This window comes from Entelurus aequoreus, linkage group LG02, assembly GCF_033978785.1.
Source record: "Entelurus aequoreus isolate RoL-2023_Sb linkage group LG02, RoL_Eaeq_v1.1, whole genome shotgun sequence".
Lineage (NCBI taxonomy): Eukaryota > Metazoa > Chordata > Actinopteri > Syngnathiformes > Syngnathidae > Entelurus > Entelurus aequoreus.
Window position 1 is genome coordinate 66,342,648 of NC_084732.1, and position 20,762 is coordinate 66,363,409.

The 20,762-nt window shown below is 38.6% G+C and overlaps 1 protein-coding gene across 1 annotated transcript in view; it reads left to right on the forward strand.

The window, feature by feature from the left end:
• The first annotated feature begins 15,963 nt into the window (after window positions 1-15,963).
• Window positions 15,964-20,762, forward strand: part of lgr4 (leucine-rich repeat containing G protein-coupled receptor 4) — an 88,839-nt gene continuing 84,040 nt past the window's right edge. Inside the window, exon 1 of the mRNA XM_062030854.1 lies at window positions 15,964-16,686. Coding sequence (XP_061886838.1) covers window positions 16,502-16,686 — 185 coding nt within the window. The 5' untranslated portion in view covers window positions 15,964-16,501. The remainder of the gene's footprint in view (window positions 16,687-20,762) is intronic.

Below are 20,762 nucleotides of genomic sequence, written 5' to 3' on the forward strand. Positions count from 1 at the left end.
AAGACCCTCATCTCTATATTTGAACCAGACCCCATGTTTGTATAATAGTTTAAATCGATTAATAGTTTGGCATTGCTTGTGTTGTAAGTCCAGTTTGTTCCATAGTTTTACTCCGCATACAGACACACAAAAACGTTTACGAGTGGTGTGAGCTCTCGGCAATAAGAAATATCCAAAGCCTCTCAAGTTATGAGCCTGCACTCGTCTTATAAAAAAACGTTGTAGATTAGGCAGCAATAATTTGTTAAATGCTTTATATAAGATTATTAATTTATTATATTTAACAAGGTCATCAAATTTGAGCAACTAAATTAAAGCAATGGATCATAATATCTTAGTTAACAAATTATAATGATGTGGAATCAGAGGGCTGGTCTTAAACTGGGTAAGAAGCTACTTAACCAGCATGGAGCAATATGTGAAGTTATAGGCGAACACACGTCTACAGCGCTAAATATATATTGGGGCATACCCCAGGGAACAATACTGGGACCAAAATTGTTCAATCTCTAAATAAACATTTGTAAAGTTACAAAGGACTTAATGTTTGTATTATTTGCAGATGACACAAGAGTGTTTTGTTCAGGAGAGAAGACACAGATCTAATACAAATGATAACAGACTAAATAAACAAATTAAAAAGATGGTTTGACCAAAACAGACTATCTTTGAACCTCAATAAAACGAAAATAATGTGATTTGGTAACAGCAGAAGAGAAAGTCAAACATAAATATAAATAGACTGAGTAGATATTGACAGAGTACATTTTTGGGGTGTAATAATAGATGATAAAGTGAACTGGATATCTCATATTAAAACATATGTGCTTAAGACTTAAGCATATCGGTATGTGGAACTAAATTACAGAATTGATTAAGCAAAGAAGTCAGACAACGTATTAATATAATCCGATTTTAGAAACTGTTCAAACTCAAACTTTTTATAAAGTACAAAAAAGAAGAATCCTGATAAACATCCTGAACCTTTTTGAAAAATTAGATATTCTTATTCATTTAATTACATGAATCAAAAATTACTAAACTATTTATTTATGAGAACTTTATTCATTGTTTATTTATGTATTTACGGGTGATATTTGTTTACTACTTATTTGTCTATTCATTTATTTACCTACTCATTTACAGTATTAATTTGTTCACTGTCGTGTTACAGACTGAGTACAAACAAATGTGTTAACAAAAACGGTTGGATTTAATAAGCACTGCTTCTTCCTACTCCTTGTCGGGCATGCTCTAACACAATTGTTTTCTTTGTTCAACATAAAACAACACCATATTCAAACTGTGCATCAAGTATTTTTCTCCCCTGAAGCAAGAATATTAAATGGCCAATAACAAGACTCAAGTTGTGGATTGATTGACACAGCTCAGTTTTTATCTTTGCAATGGTAAAAAAAAAAACACCAGTGATGGGCAAGCTACTTGGAAAATGTAGCTAAGCTAAAGGTGAAGCTATCCCTGGAGAATTGCAGCAAGTTGCACTACAAGGTACACGGCAAAAGTAGCTTGCTACATCAACGCTACATTTAACGGAATTCATATCTATGTATAATATCTATGTTGATGTAACTGAGAGTGTACAAATGGACCATAAAAGGGTCCATTGCTATACACTGTCATTTAACTGTTTGGCAGTTTATGCTGCTATATTTACATCATCGAATGGTCAGCTGTTTCCTCGCTTCCCTGCTCCTTGGAAGTTTATTGTACATCATAAATCATGCCTCTCACCAAATTGCACAATGTACACTCAAGGACTTGAGTTGCTTGTATTTGTCACTCGTTGACAAAGTATTACTTTTGAGTGGTCAGCTCATATATTTCTTTAAAAATAATCATTTTCTGTAATATTTTGTTTATTTCCACCGAAGACTTTTAATTGTATTATTATATTACTTATCACTTACCATGGAGGTTGTCGGCCTCTTAACACCCCACTGTTGAGTTTGTACGTTCATGTTTCTTCTAAGCTGAGCAAAGTTAACGCTTATCAACTTGTTTGTTATCCTTTTATCCAAATTAAAATCGATTAGATCTCTAATCGATTTTAATTTGGATAAAAGGATAACAAACAAGTTCGATAAGCGTAAATTGACTAGCTAGAAGCAAACCTATACTTCGGAACGTACATGAAGTAATGAGAAATAAAGCATTTGTACTGGTAAGTCGGAATTTCCGAGTTCTTAATTGAAATGTCAACTTGAACATTTGAAGGTCGGATTTCCTAATCAGAAAGTTGGAGAGTCTTCCCCACTCCCAAGTTGGCTTCAAAGATGGCTGCTGTTAGGGTAAACAATAATATAAGCTTCTGTGGTATTCGTCATGAACACTTCTGACTATTTGTGTACAATGTATTGTTGTTTTTAGAAGACCTCAACGGCGGAGCAGGCGGAAGACGGTAGATGTAAGAACCACCATGGTGATAAGTCCGCCTACAGGAGAGAGGTGGACCGGCTGACGACCTGGTGCAGCCTCAACAACCTGGAGCTGAACGCCCAGAAAACAGTGGAGATGATCTTGGACTTCAGGAAAGTCACAGCCCCACCATCCCCCCTCACCCTGATTGACTCTTCCACCCCCATCCCCATTGTGGACTCCTTCCATTTCTTGGGCACCACCATCACCCAATACCTCAAGTGGGAGCCGACCATCAGCTCGCTCATCAAGAAGGTGCAGCAGAGGATGTACTTCCTGCGGCAGCTGAGGAAACTTAAGGTGCCGACCGAGATGCTGGTGCAGTTTTACTCAGCCATCATAGAGTCCATCCTGACCTCCTCCATCACAGTGTGGTTCCCCGGCGCCACAGTCCTGGATAAGCATAGACTGCAGCGCATCGTACGTGCTGCTGAGAAGGTGATTGGCTGCAAGCTCCCATCCCTCCAGGACTTGTTCTCCTCCAGGACCAGGAGGCGTGTGGGTCGGATCACAGCTGACTCTTCTCACCCTGGACACACACTATTCTCCCTTCTCCCCTCAGGCAGGAGACTACGCTCCATTCAGACCCACACCTCCCGCCACCTGAACAGTTTTTTCCCCTCGGCCATCAGGCAAATGAACAATAACTCCTAACAGTAGCTCCTTGAATTCCTTGAATTCCTTCTAAGACTATAACAAGATCTGATAGCTCAGTTACAGCTCTTTTTATTACCAAATATGTATTATATGTGTGGTTTATGTTGCACGATTGCACCAAGAAAAATTCCTAGTTTGTGAACCCGTTCTCAAACAATGGCAATAAAACTATTCTGATTCTGATTGAGGTCTGTGGATGATGCAGTGAACCTGGCCCTCCACTTCATCCTGGAGCATCTGGACTCCCCAGGAACCTACGCTCATCATCATCGGCGGTCACTCGTGGTCGAGTATGACTGTCCTTCTTCCTGGTCCTAAGCAGTGATGAATACTTATTTTCTTGAAAAAGTTTCTTATGTCTATTTTGCATCCGTTCACGTTCTTGTTCTGCAGTGCTGTGTGCTAATGTGCTTCGTACACCTGCAGGACCGCAAGAAAGGTCGCAGAGAAAATGCGGACTGGTTTTTGAGCGATGTGGGCATTTTCTATATGAACAAGTGGAATGGATTGGATACCGACGCACTAAAGGGGCTCTCTACCTTACGCTATGAAGTGAGGGGAAACTGAGTGAATGACAGGTTGTATGATTATTTATTTAAACTCATATTCGGGCCACTTTATAATGAATATGTCGGCATGTATTTGTAAAAAAAAATAAAAATAAAAAAAATAAAAAAATTAACACCAAATTATTTAGGGGGGGCTTAAGAATATTTAAGGGGGCTTAAGCCCCCCTAAAATAGGCCTAACAACGGCAATGCTCAGACTCCCAAAATGCAACACGGAATGACACAGGAGGTCCTTCATACCGACAGCCATCAGACTGTATAATGCATATGTGCACATGTGAATAATTATGTATAGTATTTATTGTCTATTGTGAGCGAACTGAGGTGCTGAATTTCCCCCAGGGATCAATAAAGTAATTTATATTATATTCTATTCTATTCTATTCTATAAGGCAAGCGCATGAATAGCTTTGGTGGATGTGGCCATCTTGCTTTCCAACCACGTAACGCTCATAACTCGTCTTTGACGTCATTCCCAGCTCTGACTTCCAACTTCAGAGGTTAATGCTATTCACCAAAAGCATGCAAAGGAAAACAAAGGAAAATTATCCATCTCTGTCCCCAGGGCTCGCATATGAAGTATCTAATTAGGGATAGGTGAGGAAGTGGAAACATAAATAAAAGCGCTGGGCAGGAAATTATACAGAAACTAAAGAAAGAATTTAAAAAAGTCCAAGGCAGTCATGAAAAATGATGACATACTGTATGTTGGCCAATTTAAGGTCGTAATCATATTTGTCGTTGGGTCTATTCCCTGCCTGGGCCCTAACAACTGGCCATTGGACAAATGGAACGTTTGCATCAGGAAGGACATGAAACATAAAAAACTGTAAGAGTGTACACACAAGGCCATTTGTGCTGGAATGGCTGTGATTTCCCCTCCACCTTGAGCCACACTGAGTATTCATGCTATATTGTCTTGTTATTTTATTCTGCAATTTCTAAGACTTTGTGGAATAATTGGAGTTGTTTCATTATTATATTTTGTGTCCACTCTCATTAATTTTCTAAATAAAATCCTAATGACAGCAGACCTTGTACAGTAAGAAATGTTGTATTATGTTTATTGGCTCTCATTAAGTCTGCCGTGAGCAGTAATCAGTTATGTTGTTGATAAAAAAAAGCATACGTTGTGATGCGTTTTTTAAATGAATGCGCCGCATATGCTTAAAATGATGACAATATGTAAATATTACATCTTATTATACATGTGAGTGTTACTACATTACATACACCGCAAAAAGTCAGTGTTCAAAAACAATTTAAAAAAATAAAAACATTTGGGGTATTTTATTTGAACTAAGCAAAATTATCTGCCAATAGAAGAAGAAAATTTGGCTTGTCAAGACTTTCCAAAACAAGTAAAATTAGCTAACCTCAATGAACCCAAAAATAGCTTAAAATAAGTATATTCTCACTAATAACTAGTACACTTTTCTTGGTAGGAAAAAAAAAGAGACCTTTTTGCTCAATATGTTGAAAAATATTCTTAAATGCGGTAAATGTTAGTGCCATTATCTTGATATAATGATATGTGCTCGGCATTACATTTCTTGAAACCAGCGAACTTATACTAAAAACTAATTTATTGTTCTTAATGGAAAGGCAACAAGGCAACCGCTTGTTATTCTTGGGGTCGCCTAGCCGCTCAGGCAAATCATATGGTCTAAAAATGCATTTTTCCATCGATAATATGACATCATCGTGCCAAGTGTGTGCTCTTTCAGTCAATTAGTGCGCATATATACAGCCCGGCCCCCGGCCAAAATCTTTTTAATTGTAATTTTGAGGAATTTATCTGAATGTGCATGAACTATTTCTGTTCAAAATTGTTAGAAATGTTTAAATATTAACTGTCAGTTTACTGTACTGTGCCGACTGTACTACTATATGAGTACGTATGTTCTATTGTTTCATTGAAAATAAAACAGCAAAGTCCATTTGGCTGTCATCTGTTTTAATTATGAGACAATTGTGTCAAAGTCATGATTTTTTTTTCATGCTTGAAATAAGAAATGCTTACTTTAAAAAAGTAGTTTTATACTTGTGAGTGTTGATGACACAGCTTTGCAACAGTTGATTTTCTAGTTTCAAGCATGTTTTACTCAATATAGGTCATCAAATCTCAGCAACAAGCTGTAATATCTTACGGAGATCATTTAAGACCAAAACACTTAAAACAAGTAAAACACTCTAACATAAAATCTGCTTAGTGAGAAGAATTATCTTATCAGACAAAAAATAAGCAAATATCACCCTTATTTGAGAAATTTCATCTTACTTAGAGTTCACTTTTTGCAGTGTATATACTTACATCATGTATATAAAACCCTAATGGAGGTGTTCACATGTTTTTTAAGAGCTTTACAGGCAGAATAGAGCAGCTTCCATAGGCTCCATTGTAAGCGGAATTTTGATCGCATTTATTTAATATTTAGAATACATTTAAAAAAATACATCTGTCGTCATGTCTTTCATAATGATTGTGAATGATATGCAAAATTACCAAAAAAGTTCACTTCCCCTTTAACAAACTCCATCTTTACATGAACACTCTCATTCATTTTCACATTGTTAAACAATAAATAGTCTGGGCTGCCAAGCCTCACGCTCTGAGTGTGAGAGTCACGCCATTTAACACTTTCTCAAGCCACAAGCCACACTTAACATTTCTCATGCTTATGTTTCCCCAGTCACTACTCTTTCCATCCATCCATTCATTTTCTATACCATTTTTTTTCATAATAATAAACTTTTTTCCTCGCAACATGTTGTAGTTTGAGTAACTGATAACCAGTCACAGACCAATCCATAAATTGTTGTGCCTAAATCTAGCCAACCATGGAAGGCACCACTCAATACCATTATTGCTATGTTGTCTGTTACCATTATTGCATGTTATCTATTACCATTATTGGTATTTTGTCTATTACCATTGTTGGTATATTTATTATTCTTACATTGTTGATACAAATTATGTTACAGTGTAATAATAATTGTTACCTGTGGTAATGCCACTATGATACAACATTTGTATTATAATCCTTAAACAAAGTAAGAGTGAAACTCATGTGAATAATCACTGAATGGAGAACTGGGGGTGGGATTAAATAAATGATCTTCTTCCCACTCCCTTTCAGGCAAAACTAGACAATCATGCATTACATACTATACATTACCTTTTGCAATATATTAATTTATATTACTATGTGTTGTCAACTTTGTACTTTTTTTAAACGTATTATTATTTTATGTCATTGCCTGAAATAAATAAATAAATGAAAAAAAAAAAAATGAAATTAATGTAAACCAATCAAAAGCAACCTAAGGTGGGGCTTGTCATCTCTGTCTTTCACTCACACCGCATCGCTGTGTTGTCAACTCCACGACTTTCTAGCTAAATCTAGTATCTTTTCAACTCCTCTTAGTAACCTTTTTTCTCAAAAGCGACTAGCATCACATCTAGCGACTTTTTTGGATGTTTTGCAGACATGAACGCGCATATCACTCTAATGTCCTCAACGTACAAGCGCCAGCTGAGCCTTTCCTCACAGCCTGTCTACTACTCTACTGCATCTATGCTCTTAGACTGCTTGTACCTAAAACACATTTCCTTGTACTTTTAAGTGCAATCACAATAAAGTCCATACCATTCCAGTCCGAGCAGAGAGGAGATGCACACCCATTGTGTGCAGCACTGGCCCTGTTTCTGCCTTAATTGGTTTACAGAGTGAGATTAATGTCCATCCATCCATCCATCCATCCATTTTCTACAGCTCGGAAGGTGGTGTACACCCTGGACAAGTCGCCACCTCATCACAGGGCCAACACAGATAGACAGACAACATTCACACTCACATTCACACACTAGGGCCAATTTAGTGTTGCCAATCAACCTATCCCCAGGTGCATGTCTTTGGAGGTGGGAGGAAGCCGGAGTACCCGGAGGGAACCCACGCAGTCACGGGGAGAACATGCAAACTCCACACAGAAAGATCCCGAGCGCAAGACGGGACTCAGGACCTTCATATTGTGAGGCAGACGCACTAACCCCTCTTCCACCGTGCTGCCGAGATTAATGTGAATACAATAAATAATTATAATAACAATTGTTCATGTTAATGAGCAAGTCAATAGATTTGGTTCGTTTGTGAATATCACAGCCCTTCAGTCTTTTGACCAAATTTCATACAAATGTCAACAAAAAACATACAACTAAACTAATAATCAACAGAAAAGAAAAAAAAATTACAATTGTAATCATAATTTTCATTTTTTAACTCATTTTTTATGCCTCCCTCCATGTTATTTCTCTCCTACAGCGTCCATTGTAATCAATTATGAAAGTGAGCCAATGATGTCATTTATCAACTTCTAGCAACTTTTATGACGGCCAATAGCAATGGCAACACTAAAAGATCAACAGAGATCAGAAGAGATTGAAGACAGTGAGGACAGAGTTGAAGAAGAGATTCAAATAGAGAACACAGATGCAGAGGATGACACAAAGTAGCCAGCAGAGAAAACAGTGGAGATGATTTTCATTTCTAATTTCTGGTTAATTAAGACTAGCATTAAGAGGCCACATGGCAGGGAGAGCTGATGGAGGTGAGAACATCAGTCTTAACCCTTGTGTGGTGTTCATATTGTTGTTACTCAGCCAGTGTTTGTGGGTCTGATGGACCCGTTGCATTTTGTGGCTTTTAATGCCTCACAATCAAACACTTTTTTGTTAAAATACTGACTTATCCCAAAAAACATCTGTAATGAAGTGCTTCGAGAGGCTGGTAAAGGAATATATTGTCTCCAGCCTTCCCCCCGCATTCCACCCATACCAGTTTGCTTATCGCCCTAACCGCTCCACAGAGGACGCCATCTCCTCTGCACTCCACCTGAGCTTAGCATATCTGGAAGGAAAGGACACACACGTGCGGATGTTGTTTCTGGACTTCAGCTCGGCATTCAACACCATCATCCCGCAGCACTTGGTGAGCAAACTGGCCCCCCTTGGATTCAGTACCCCCCTTGGCAACTGGCTGCTTGACTTCCTCACAGACAGACCCCAGTCTGTGAGAGTGGGCAACAACACCTCCAGTGCCATCTCCCTGAGCACCGGTTCCCCCCAGGGCTGCGTCCTGAGTCCGCTGCTGTTCACGCTGATGACCCATGACTGCTGCGCCAGGTCCGCTACTAACCATATTGAGAAGTATGCGGACGACACGACAGTAGTGGGCCTCAACCGTGACAACAACGACATGGACTACAGGGAGGAGGTGAAACATCTGGTTGACTGGTGCAGAACCTGGTCCTGAACGTCGACAAGACCAAGGAGATCATTGTCGACTTCAGGAATCACCAGTCCAGCCACACTCCACTCTTCATCAACGGCACAGCGGTGGAGATGGTAAGCAGCACCAAGTTCCTGGGGGTGCAGATAACTGACAATATGACCTGGTCCCTACACACCGGAGCTCTTGTAAAAAGAGCTCAGCAGCGCATGCACTTTTTGCGTCGGATGAAAAGAGCACAGCTCTCTCCCCCCATTCTACAAAGGCACTATAGAGAGCCTACTGACCAACTGCATCTCTGTCTGGACTGGAGCCTGCAGTGCCTCAGACTGGAAGTCTCTCCAGAGAGTGGTGAGGACGGCGGAAAAGATCATCAGGACTCCTCTTCCTCCTATCCAGGAGATCGCAAAAAGCCGCTGCCTGACCAGGGCTCAGAAAATCTGCAGAGACTCCTCCCACCCCCACCAAGTACTGTTTTCACTGCTGGACTCTAGAAAGAGGTTCCGCAGCCTCCATAGCAGAACCTCCAGGTTCTGTAACAGTTTCCTCCCTCAGGCCGTAAGACTTTTGAACGCATCATAATAATCCCCTCAATTCCCCCCCAAAATGGATGAACTCGCTGGAATAAAAAGACAATATAACATACATTCATAAACGTAGATGCATATATGCAAAAGTGCAATATATTTATCTTGACAGTAACCTATTTATTTATATCTGCACCTTATTGCTTTTTTATCCTGCACTGCCATGAGCTAATGCAACAAAATTTCGTTCTTATCTGTACTGTAAAGTTCAAATTTGAACGACAATAAAAAGTAAGTCTAAGTCTAAGACCCACAAACACTTGCTTAGTAACAACAATATGAACGTTGCATGGAAATGTATCTGCCAGTTTCTGCATTCCACAGGGATTCTTCTTTTGTGTTTTTGCACCTGCGGTTCCAACACAAGGTTGCAACATTGTTTGTCAACACTGTCTGCGCTCATTTTGTCGCACATTTGACCCTCTGATGTTCTGTGTACCTACACTCTGTCCTCCCCGTCTAGGCCTGCTGTCTGTGTGTGTGTGTGTGTGTGTGTGTGTGTGTGTGTGTGTGTGTGTGTGTGTGTGTGTGTGTGTGTGTGTGTGTGTGTGTGTGTGTGTGTGTGTGTGTGTGTGTGTGTGTGTGTGTGTGTGTGTGTGTGTGTGTGTGTGGGCATGTGGTACACAGAACATCAATTTCCACACTTCTATTAGCCCCGGGTCCAGTGGACCCCGGACATCTTATATGTAATAGAAATGTGTAGGGGGGTGTATGGTGTGTGTTCATTAAATATGTATTCTGATATATGTTCTTCACAGAAAATGAGCCAAAGCCAGTGAGTCTCAGTTTGAAAAATTAATTAATTGTATCATTTTTCTGTTAATAAAAATCGAAAAAACGGGTCCCACAGACACAAACACCACACAAGGGTTAAGTATAAATCGACGTTAAAACAGGCCAAATTGGTGTTAAAAAAGGTCAAATGTTTTTCAAATGCATCATGCAACCAAAGTCTCACTCTTGTCATGTTCTGAAACTTGGCAGCCCTGAATAGCACTTATCAGAAATAAATTAAACATCTACAATTAATACATTGTAAATGTATTAATTGTAAATCTTTATTGGATGATTTCACTCATGGATGATCAGAGTGCGATCAATGATCGGCATCATACAATTCTGATCGAAACACCCCCATAAACAACAAGATATGTGTAAATGTTTTTTCATGAGGTTTTCTAAAATTAAGTGACATTTTTTGTGAAAGTGTATTCCTGTGGAAAGAAACCAGAATCATTGGGAATTGGAATCGAGACGAGGTACCATAAACGCTCAACCCAAACTCTGAAGGAAGACATTTTTTTTTCGTTGAAGCACTTCCATCTAAAAACAAAACAAATGAATAACACAAAATAAGTAACAAGTCCACATTAATGTGAGTAAGTTTTCTTTTAGAACAGGTGTGTCCTAACTTTTTAAACTGAGGGCCGATGTGAAAAATTAATGGCTGCAGGGGCCATTTTGAAATGTTTTATTTAACCTTTAGAGTTCTGTGACAAAGAAGGGTCTCAGTCATAAAAGTATAAAAAATAAGTCATCCATCCATCCATTTTCTTCCGCTTATCCGAGGTCGGGTCGCGGGGGGAACAGCCCAAGCAGAGAAGCCCAGACTTCCCTCTCCCCAGCCACTTCGTCCAGCTCCTCCCGGGGGATCCCGAGGCATTCCCAGGCCAGCCGGGAGACATAGTCTTCCCAACGTGTCCTGGGTCTTTCCCTTGAACTCCTGCCGGTCGGACGTGCCCCGAACACCTCCCTAGGGAGGCGTTCAGGTGGCATCCTGAGCAGATGCCCGAACCACCTCATCTGGCTCCTCTCGATGTGGACGAGCAGCGGCTTTACTTTGAGCTCCTCTCGGATGACAGAGCTTCTCACCCTAAGTCATATATTATTATTTTCTTTTTTGTTGTTCAATGTTAAATCTCTGGATCAACTTTGGGAGTATCTGTCGGTATGAAGTAACATTTCTTTTTTTTAAAGTTTAATGCCCTTTTTGTCAGAGAAAACCCTGTTTTTTCATGGCAAAAACACAAAACATGCAGTATTTTCCCAAAACTAATTTTCAAAATGGAAAATGTAATGTTAATAGGTCAATAATTCATAACAACATTGATTTTATTTAATTGATTTTAGGAGGAGCTGGACGAAGTGGCTGGGGAGAGGGAAGTCTGGGCTTCCCTGCTTAGGCTGCTGCCCCCGCGACCCGACCTCGGATAAGCGGAAGAAGATGGATGGATGGATTTTAATTCATTACTATGGTTTAAAAAATGGCACCACTCAAAAGTGTTTTAAAAAAGTCATACACTTTTTAAATTTTACTTACAACCATTAAGTCTCTATATCAACTTCAGATATATCCATCCATCCATTTCCTACCACTTGTCCCTTTCGGGGTCGCGGGGGGTGCTGGAGCCTATCTCAACTGCATTCGGGCGGAAGGTAGGGTGCAACCTGGACAAGTCGGCACCTCATCACAGAACTTCAGATCTATCCATTGATCCATATAAGTTTTTTTGGGGTTTTTTTATGTTTTTTTTTGTTGTTAGTTTTATGCCCTTTTTGTCAAAGAAATCTTTGTTTTTTATTGGGCAAAAACACAAAATCTGTATTATTATAAAAAACATTTTTCGAATTGAAATATTTGATGTGAAGTAATTTAATTCAAAACAACATTGATTTTGATTCATTATTATTTTTTGAGCAATGACAGTTTCGAATAAAAAAAGAAAAACTGCCTGCATGGCAGTTTGTGTTATTAGAACCAATATTGCAACTTTTTCTTGTTACACTTCACCTGTATGCTCTTTTTTTCCACTTTTTGTATGTTTAGTTTTTATTATTTTTATTTTTTTTATAGTACTTTTAGAATGCGTCGTGGGCCGTTAAAAAAAATACCTGCGGTTCGCATATGGCACCCGGGCCGCACTTTAGACACCCCTAGTTTAGAAAAGCATTAATTTTGTTAACATTGATTGAACTTAATTCTAAAGGTGTTTAATAAACATATTAAGAGCATATGCTGCATGTATTCGCTTCATTCTTGAGTCTCTTTGCTCATGTAAAAGGAAACACGATTACTATAGATTTAAAATGAAGATATTAAATTCTGATTAACTAACTGATAACCTGAAATGTATAAGATTAAATGTTTTATTGTTGGACGACACTTGTAATTTGTTATGAACGATATGTTATGAAAGATATTGTCAAAATTGAGCGAACAGATACATTTAGGAAAAAAGATAAAGGTCCACAAACAAAAAAGATAAATGGCCACATAAAATAATGTGTCAAGTTATTTATTAACATAAACGTTATGTTAAAGCTGTTGAATAAACACTGTAAGTGTATTCATATATTCTCTTCATTCTTGAGTTTCTTTGTTCATGCAAAATGAAAAACAATTGACATATGTTAAAAAAATGTATGATATTTAATTGTGATTAATTGAAATTAATCCGCAACAAATCTAAAAACTATTTATTGTTAGACGGCCACACTGCCCCTAAAGATGTAGGGCACCACAATTTCCGGGGTTAGTGTGAAGAAGCGCATGTAAATTGTTTAAATAATGAATGACGGGCGCTTCATTTATGAAATTTTAACCGAAAATGTATTCATAGCTGCTTACTGCTACAAGGGATTACTTGCTCCCATGGTGCACTACTTCAGTGCTTGTCTCATAAGGCAAAAGTGCCGGGTTCAAATCCCAGTCGGAGTGGACTTTGAAAGGTGTATGAATTTATGTTTTAAGGGGGAACATTTTTGCAAAACCAACTTTTCTGACCTATTGGTACCTGCTGTTGTGTTTTTGTATGTGCATAAGTCCCAAAAATGTCTAAACAAACCGTGGAGGCGTTGGGAAATATTTATAAAATAATCTGTCCTTCATATATACTTCTTGGAAACCAGGTGTTTGGAATTTGTCTATTTGGTGAAGTTTGTCCCAGGTGTGGCATCAACGGATTATAAATATGTGATATACATTGACCCAAAGGGCTTTGTGCATGTCCGCCATAGTCAAAAGGAATCTTCTTTTTCCTCTATCATCTTGTTGTGGGGCAGACTAGCTCGTACATGCACATGCATCCTCTGCTGTTGCCATTTTCAATGCAAAGTAGCGTATAGTTTGAACTAAATCTGTCAGTAGACTCGCTATGAAGTGCTAAAAACTACAAGATGGCTGATGGCGAGAGGACCCTGTCAAAGTGGAGGCACGTAAATAAGACACAAAACGGTGCATCCTGAAGAGACAGTCAGAAAACGGCTTGAAGATGGCTTGTAAAACATAATCTATGCACAATTTTGAACAAAGAACCACCATTACATGTAGACCAGAAGGAAATGTTTTAAAAGTAGAAAAACAGGCTTTTTATTGATCATGTTAAACTCTTTCCATGTTTTAAAAGTTATTTTTATATTTTGTATTTTTATTGTGTAATTTTTTTAATTTATATCTATTATTAGTACTATTATTCTCTCAATTGCATGTTTCTAGTAACCTATTAATGTATTATTTATATTCTATTTAACATATATACAGGCTTTGTGCATGTCCGCTATAGTCAATAATAATCTTATTTTTCCTCTATTATCTCGTGTGGGGCACACTGGCTCGTACATGCACATGCATCCCCTGCTGTTGCCATTTTTAATGCAAAGTAGCGTATAGTTCAAACTAAATCTGTCAGTAGACTCGCTATGAAGTACTAAAAACTACAACATGGCTAATGGGGAGAGGACCCTGTCAAAGTGGAGGCACGTAAATAAGACACAAAACGGTGCATCCCGAAGAGACAGTCAGAAAACGGCTTGAAGATGGCTTGTGAAACATAATCAATGCACACTTTTGACCAAAGAACCACCATTACATGTAGACCAGAATGAAGGGTTTTAAAAGTAGAAAAACTGACTTTTTACTGATCATATCAAACTATTTCCATGTTTACAATATTTTTTTTACATTTTGTAATTTTATTGTGTAATTTTTTGTATTTATATCTATTATTACTACTATTATTCTCTCAATTGTATGTTCCTATTAACCTATTAATGTATTATTTATATTCTATTTCACATATCTTATATCATATATCCACTTCAAGAAACTCTTCAAACTTAAAGTGTTTACAAAGTACAAAGAAGAAGAATCATGATAAACATTCTGAATTTATCTCATCCATCCATTCATTTTCAAGATAATCTTACTCATCTCACCATATTAAATATAAATTACTTCACCAATTATTATTTATTTATTTTTTATTGTTATTACTTATGGAGTATATTGTGATTCAATTGAGAACAGGAAGTGAACAAAAGTTTTAGCAACTGCTATGTAAAGGGAAAGGGGTAAGATTAAATAAGCTCTGCTTCTTCCTACCCCTTTTCGAACATGTTGAATAGAGAAACTGGAAAGTGTGATGTGTCATGTTGTATGCATGCATGTTTGAAATGAACTCAAACTCAAACTCAACTCATATGTGTCATACTATTTTTAAGATCACGTTTATTTTGTGCGTGTGAGTGTGTTTGTATGAATGCGTTTTTTTTTCTTTGTTTTTTTTGTGTAAAGCACTTTGTATTTGCCACTTGCTGTGTATGAAAAACACTATATAAATACAGTTTGATTAATTGATTGATAAACATGACCCCTTTAGTGGTTTTAAAAAAATGCTTGCACACAAAACATTTATGTTTCTATAAATACATTTTTAGTACGTAACATCAATCACATAAAATGTAAAATGTTAACCTTCATTTCAATTATGTTTCAGTTTATTTTGAACAGGCATACGGTACAATGTAATGCATCACACAATTCCAGTTGTTTCATTACAGCACGTCCGAAAAGGAGTAGGAAGAAGCAGAGCTTATTTAATCCTACCCCTTTTCGTACCATAGCAATTGTATCCAATGTCCTTGTTCTCTGTAACAGTCAGTGAACAAATAAATAATAAATAAATAATATACCATAGTAAGCATACACATATTAAATACATAAATAATCTTTGTCTCAATAAAAAAAAAAGAAAACATTTTATGTTTAATTTTTTTTTTTTAAATGGAGCATCTAAATACAATTCTGCCCCAATTTAACGTTGGACAGCACTGCTGGCCACTAGTAATTTGTTATGACTGAGATGTTGTGAACGTTATATATTACAATGAGTTAAATATCATGTATTTGTCCAAAAAAATCCCAGTAATTGATCTCCTGCTGGTTGACGTCCACCTCCTTACTAACCATGCACATTCTATAATTTTGGCACAGCAGGTTTATTTTAACCGCCATAAAACACATTAAATGCTGATTCTAAAATAATTTGTACTTGGTTTGAGTGAAACACAAGTCATTCGTACACGGAGAGTACCTGACATGAGTACTTGAGTACTCGAGTATTTACTAGTTGAACTTCCGCCCAGCCACTCAGCCAGCAGTGAAGGTGGCTGGAGGAGCCCAGTGCAGTGTGACACAGGCCGGACCCACTGCTCCAGGTTGCCCGGCAGGCTGCCTGCGGAGCTTCACGTAGACTCTTCGTATTCCGAGCACAGAAGAAGGACAACCATACCCGCTGCAGCTAACTCAAAAACCCCTCGATCGTTCCAGCATTTTTTTTAGCGCTTTACAGGCGCCGCTCGGTTTGTGGTTACTTAATGGGGCAGCAAGGTAGGCTACCGCGGCTGTCGCCAGCAGCACTGCAACTTTATTTTCACGGACTAATGCGACACATAGACCTTCTATAACCGCTATATCGCTCGTCTTTCAACACAATGGCGGATTTTTTAACATTAACGACACATTTAACGCGCTTTTATTTTTAAAAGTCGGAACCGCGCGGACGCCTAACTTCGACCATCGTTCAGAGGTCGACGTCGACATTAACCAACAAACAAACACACAGAAAAAAAACATTGTATTATTCTCTTTTATTTTGGCGTCGCTTGGATCTACGTAAGGAGGAAAATGCGTTTTGTTTCGTTTTGGATGTCTCTTTGGTGTTTCCTTCGCCTCGGAACCACCGGCCAAGAGAAGTCGACCCCGGCTATTTGTTCCCCCTCATGCGGCTGCGATGAAGATGGAGGTGCGGACTGCTCCAGCAGGGGACTGACCACCGTCCCTAGCGGCCTCAGTGCCTTCACCTACTACCTGTAAGTACACATAACCTGCATGTTGCTCACTCAAACACTGGCGAAGCGTGTCCTAATGCAATTGACAGAACATTGAACATATGGTCCTTGCATTGGGCTTGTTATGTATTGTTAGGTCAAATAACTTTGCGACCTCAACACTGAGGAACAGAGCTGCAACATTCTGCAAACATGTGCTTGGAATTGAGATTGCTAGCACAAACAAAATGTTCAGAGCCATGTGCTTTTGTAACAACAATAATAAATGGAGCACAGTTTTTATTGTCTGTAGTGTTTTTCAACCACTGTGCCGCCTGACTCTAGCCAGATCCTTGTAGTTCGCTGAGCTCCACACAAGGATCTGGGAGTTCTCAATAGATGTATTTCAGAAGACGGGGCATTGTAAAACAAATCATTGTATGTGATTGGATAAACCACTTGTCCGTTATCTTGAATGACATGCTACTTCAACCACTCACATCGAAATCAACCCGTGACACTGATGAGAGTGACGCTGCGAAATCCAAAACGGAACACCCGACATATTGGATAACGACAGAGCGAAATGTTCTCTGCTCATCTTTTAAAGAATTCATATTCGATAGATTCGACAAAACAGTCGCAATAGCAGCGAAGGCTGCGTGCCGCCAATGTTGTTTGAATCAAACAGTCGCTTCGGCGCTACGTCACATCTATGATATCCCGCCCGGCGATCCTGATTGGTTCATTACCAGAAGGCGGGGACTTGTAAAAAAAAATCATTGTATGTGATTGGATAAACCACTTGTTCGTTATCATGAATGACGTGCTACTTTAACGACTCACATCAACATCAACCCGTGACGCTGATGAGAGCGACGCTGGGAAATCCAAACCCGGTCGGAAGAAGAGCCAAAACATCCTTGCCACCAGTAAATGCCTTCAAAGCCGTTCTCTGGTCATATTTTAAAGAATTCATATTTGATAGATTCGACAAAACAGTTGCAATAGCAGCGAGGGCTGCGTGCCGCCAGTGTTGTTTGATTCAAACAGTCGCTTCGGCGCTACGTCACATCTATGATATCCCGCCCGGCGATCCTGATTGGTTCATTACCAGAAGGCGGGGCCTTGTAAAAAAAAAAAAAAATTGTATGTGATCGGATAAACCACTTGTCCGTTATCATGAATGACGTGCTACTTTAACGACTCACATCGACATCAACCCGTGACGCTGATGAGAGCGACGCTGGGAAATCCAAACCCGGTTGGAAGAAGAGCCAAAACATCATTGCCACCAGCAAATGCCTTCAAAGCCGTTCTCTGGTCATATTTTAAATAATTAATATTTGATAGATTCGACAAAACAGTTGCAATAGCAGAATCAATGTCAGCACAGGACACGACGCAGCAAGGTCTGCGTGCCGCCATTGTTGTTTGAATCATTGAAGCATTGTTGTTTGAATCAAACAATCGCTTCGGCGCTACGTCACATCTATGAAACCCCGCCCGGCGATCCTGATTGGTTCAGTATTTTTTGCTATCTGGAAGGAGTTTGCAATGCCTTCGAGCCCAGATCCTTGTGGAGCTCAGCGAACTACAAGGGTCTGGCGAGAATCAGGTGAATAACGTTGCATACACTTCCTCCAATTTATTATTGTCATTTTTGGCGTCACTTCAAGAAACTCTTCAAACTAAAAGTGTTTACAAAGTACAAAGAAGAAGAACCATGATAAACATTCTGATTTTATTTAATCCATCCATACATTTTCAAGATAATCTTACTCATCTCACCATATGAAATATAACTTACTTCACTAAGTATTATTATTATTATTATTTTTTTTAAATTGTTTTTACTTATGGAGTATATTGTGAATAAATTGAGAACAGTAAGTGAACAAACGTTTTAGCAACTGCTATGCAAAAGAAAAGGGGTATGATTAAATAAGCTCTGCTTCTTCCTACTCCTTTTCAAACATCTTGAATAGAGAAACTGGAAATTGTGATGTATCATGTTGTATGCATGCATGCATGTTCGAAATAAACTCAAACTCGACTCAACTCAACAACTCTCAGCACAATTCAAATTTGTATAGGGCTCAAAAGGGCATGGGATTTCGCAATGCATTGTGGGTGAAGGTTAGCCATTTTTGTGGACGTTTGTTTACATGGCTGTACTGTACCCGCGATAATGTGATAGAGCAACACACTGGATTTAAAATAGATCGTACAAAATAAAAAGACAAACTATACCCTATTCCAGGGTTGTCCAAACTTTTTCCACTGAGGGCCATCCATCCATCCATTTTCTACCGCTTGTTCCTCTCGGGGACGCGGGGTTAGCTGGAGTCAGTACTAGCTGCATTCGGGCGAATGGCGCGGTACAACTGGACAAGTCGCCAACACAGAGACAGCCAATCACACTCACATTTGCACACTAGGGCCAATTTAGTGTTGCCAATCAACCTATCCCCAGGTGCATATCTTTGAAAGTGGGATTAAGCTGGAGTACCCAGAGGGAATCCACGCAGTCACAGGGAGAACATGCAAACTCCACATTGAAAAACCCAGAGCCCGGGGATCGAACCCAGGACCTTCTTATTGTGAGGCACACTCACTAGCCCATGTTCCGTGCTGCCCACTGAGGGCCACACACTGATAAATGAAAGCATGCGGTGGCCATTTTTTCATTTTCAAAACCAATACGATATTTATTACAACCCACGGACCCCAAAAGGTCTCGGTCATTAAAGCGTTAAAAATAGGTCATATATTGTATTTGCTTTCAACGCATAAATATCAATAGACATAGTTTTAGTTTGTTTTTTTTTGTGCCCTTTTTGTCAAAACCCCCTTTTTTAATGGGAAACACACGAAATATGCAATATTTGCCCCCTAAAAATGTTTAAAATGGAATATTTGATGTGAAGTAATTGAAGCCTTAAATAGGTCATTAATTCATAACAACAATGCTTTTGATTCATTATTATTTTTTGAACAATGACGTTTTAAAAAAAAATCAAAACAATCTGACTAAAGTGTCTGGGATCCAAAAGGCCCCCACTCATAAATGTGTTAAAGTCATTTATCAAAATGTTTATTTTTATCTTAAACACTTAAATCTCTAGATCAACTTCAGATCTCGCCGTCAATTATACGATTTTACTATTTTTTTGAGCAATGACAGTTTTAGAGTAAAAAAACACCTACATTGAAGCTTTGTGTTATTGGTGTCAAGATTGCAACATTTTCTCTTTCCATTACACCTGTTTGCTCTTTTATTCCACTGTTTGATGTTTTGTTTGTAATAATATTTTCAAAATATTTGCTGGCCATTAAAAAATTAGCTGCAGGCTGCAAATGACCCCCGGGCAGCACTTTGGACATCCCTGCCCCATTCCAAAGGCTCGTTACTCGAAACAATAAGTTAAATTGGTGGAATTGATCCATATGAGCACATTCAATGGACACAAGATTTGAGTAAGCTGCCACCATTGTCGAAGCCAAACTTGTATAGGTTTCGCCAATGGAGTCAGATTTTATACCGGTGAAGAATTTCAGAATGCGAAGTCTGTTAAGGCTTTTTGTCCTCCATTCAAATTGTGCATAATCTACGGTTATCATCTCTTATGTATTCAAGATGAAGTGAGGTTTCACTGCTTTATTTTGTTAGCAGTTTTCCCTGAATAAAAAACAAGCCCATTATTCCTTCAAATACTTGGATTAATGTGTTACTTCTCCGAAAATAATACTTATTAATTTTTGTGCTTACCCAATGGGTAAAAATAATCAGACAACATGATTTTTTTCCATCATACTGTACTTGGTTTTGTCGCTCGCAGCTAGCTTGGCTAACGTTAATAACCTACTCAATGCTACGTGTAGAACATAATAAAAACTACTTTGATTTAAACTTAGCAGTGTGAAAATGCCATGAACAATCCAACATGTACCAGGTAATGCTATCAAAAGTAATTTTTGATCATCTCACGGCTGCTATCCAGGCTATTCGCTGTCTCTGTACATTAGCTTCATAACCAGACGTGAAAAATCTCACTGAATCCTTTTTTTCCTAAAGCGATAATGACCACAATTGTGGAAATTAATGATGCTGCACA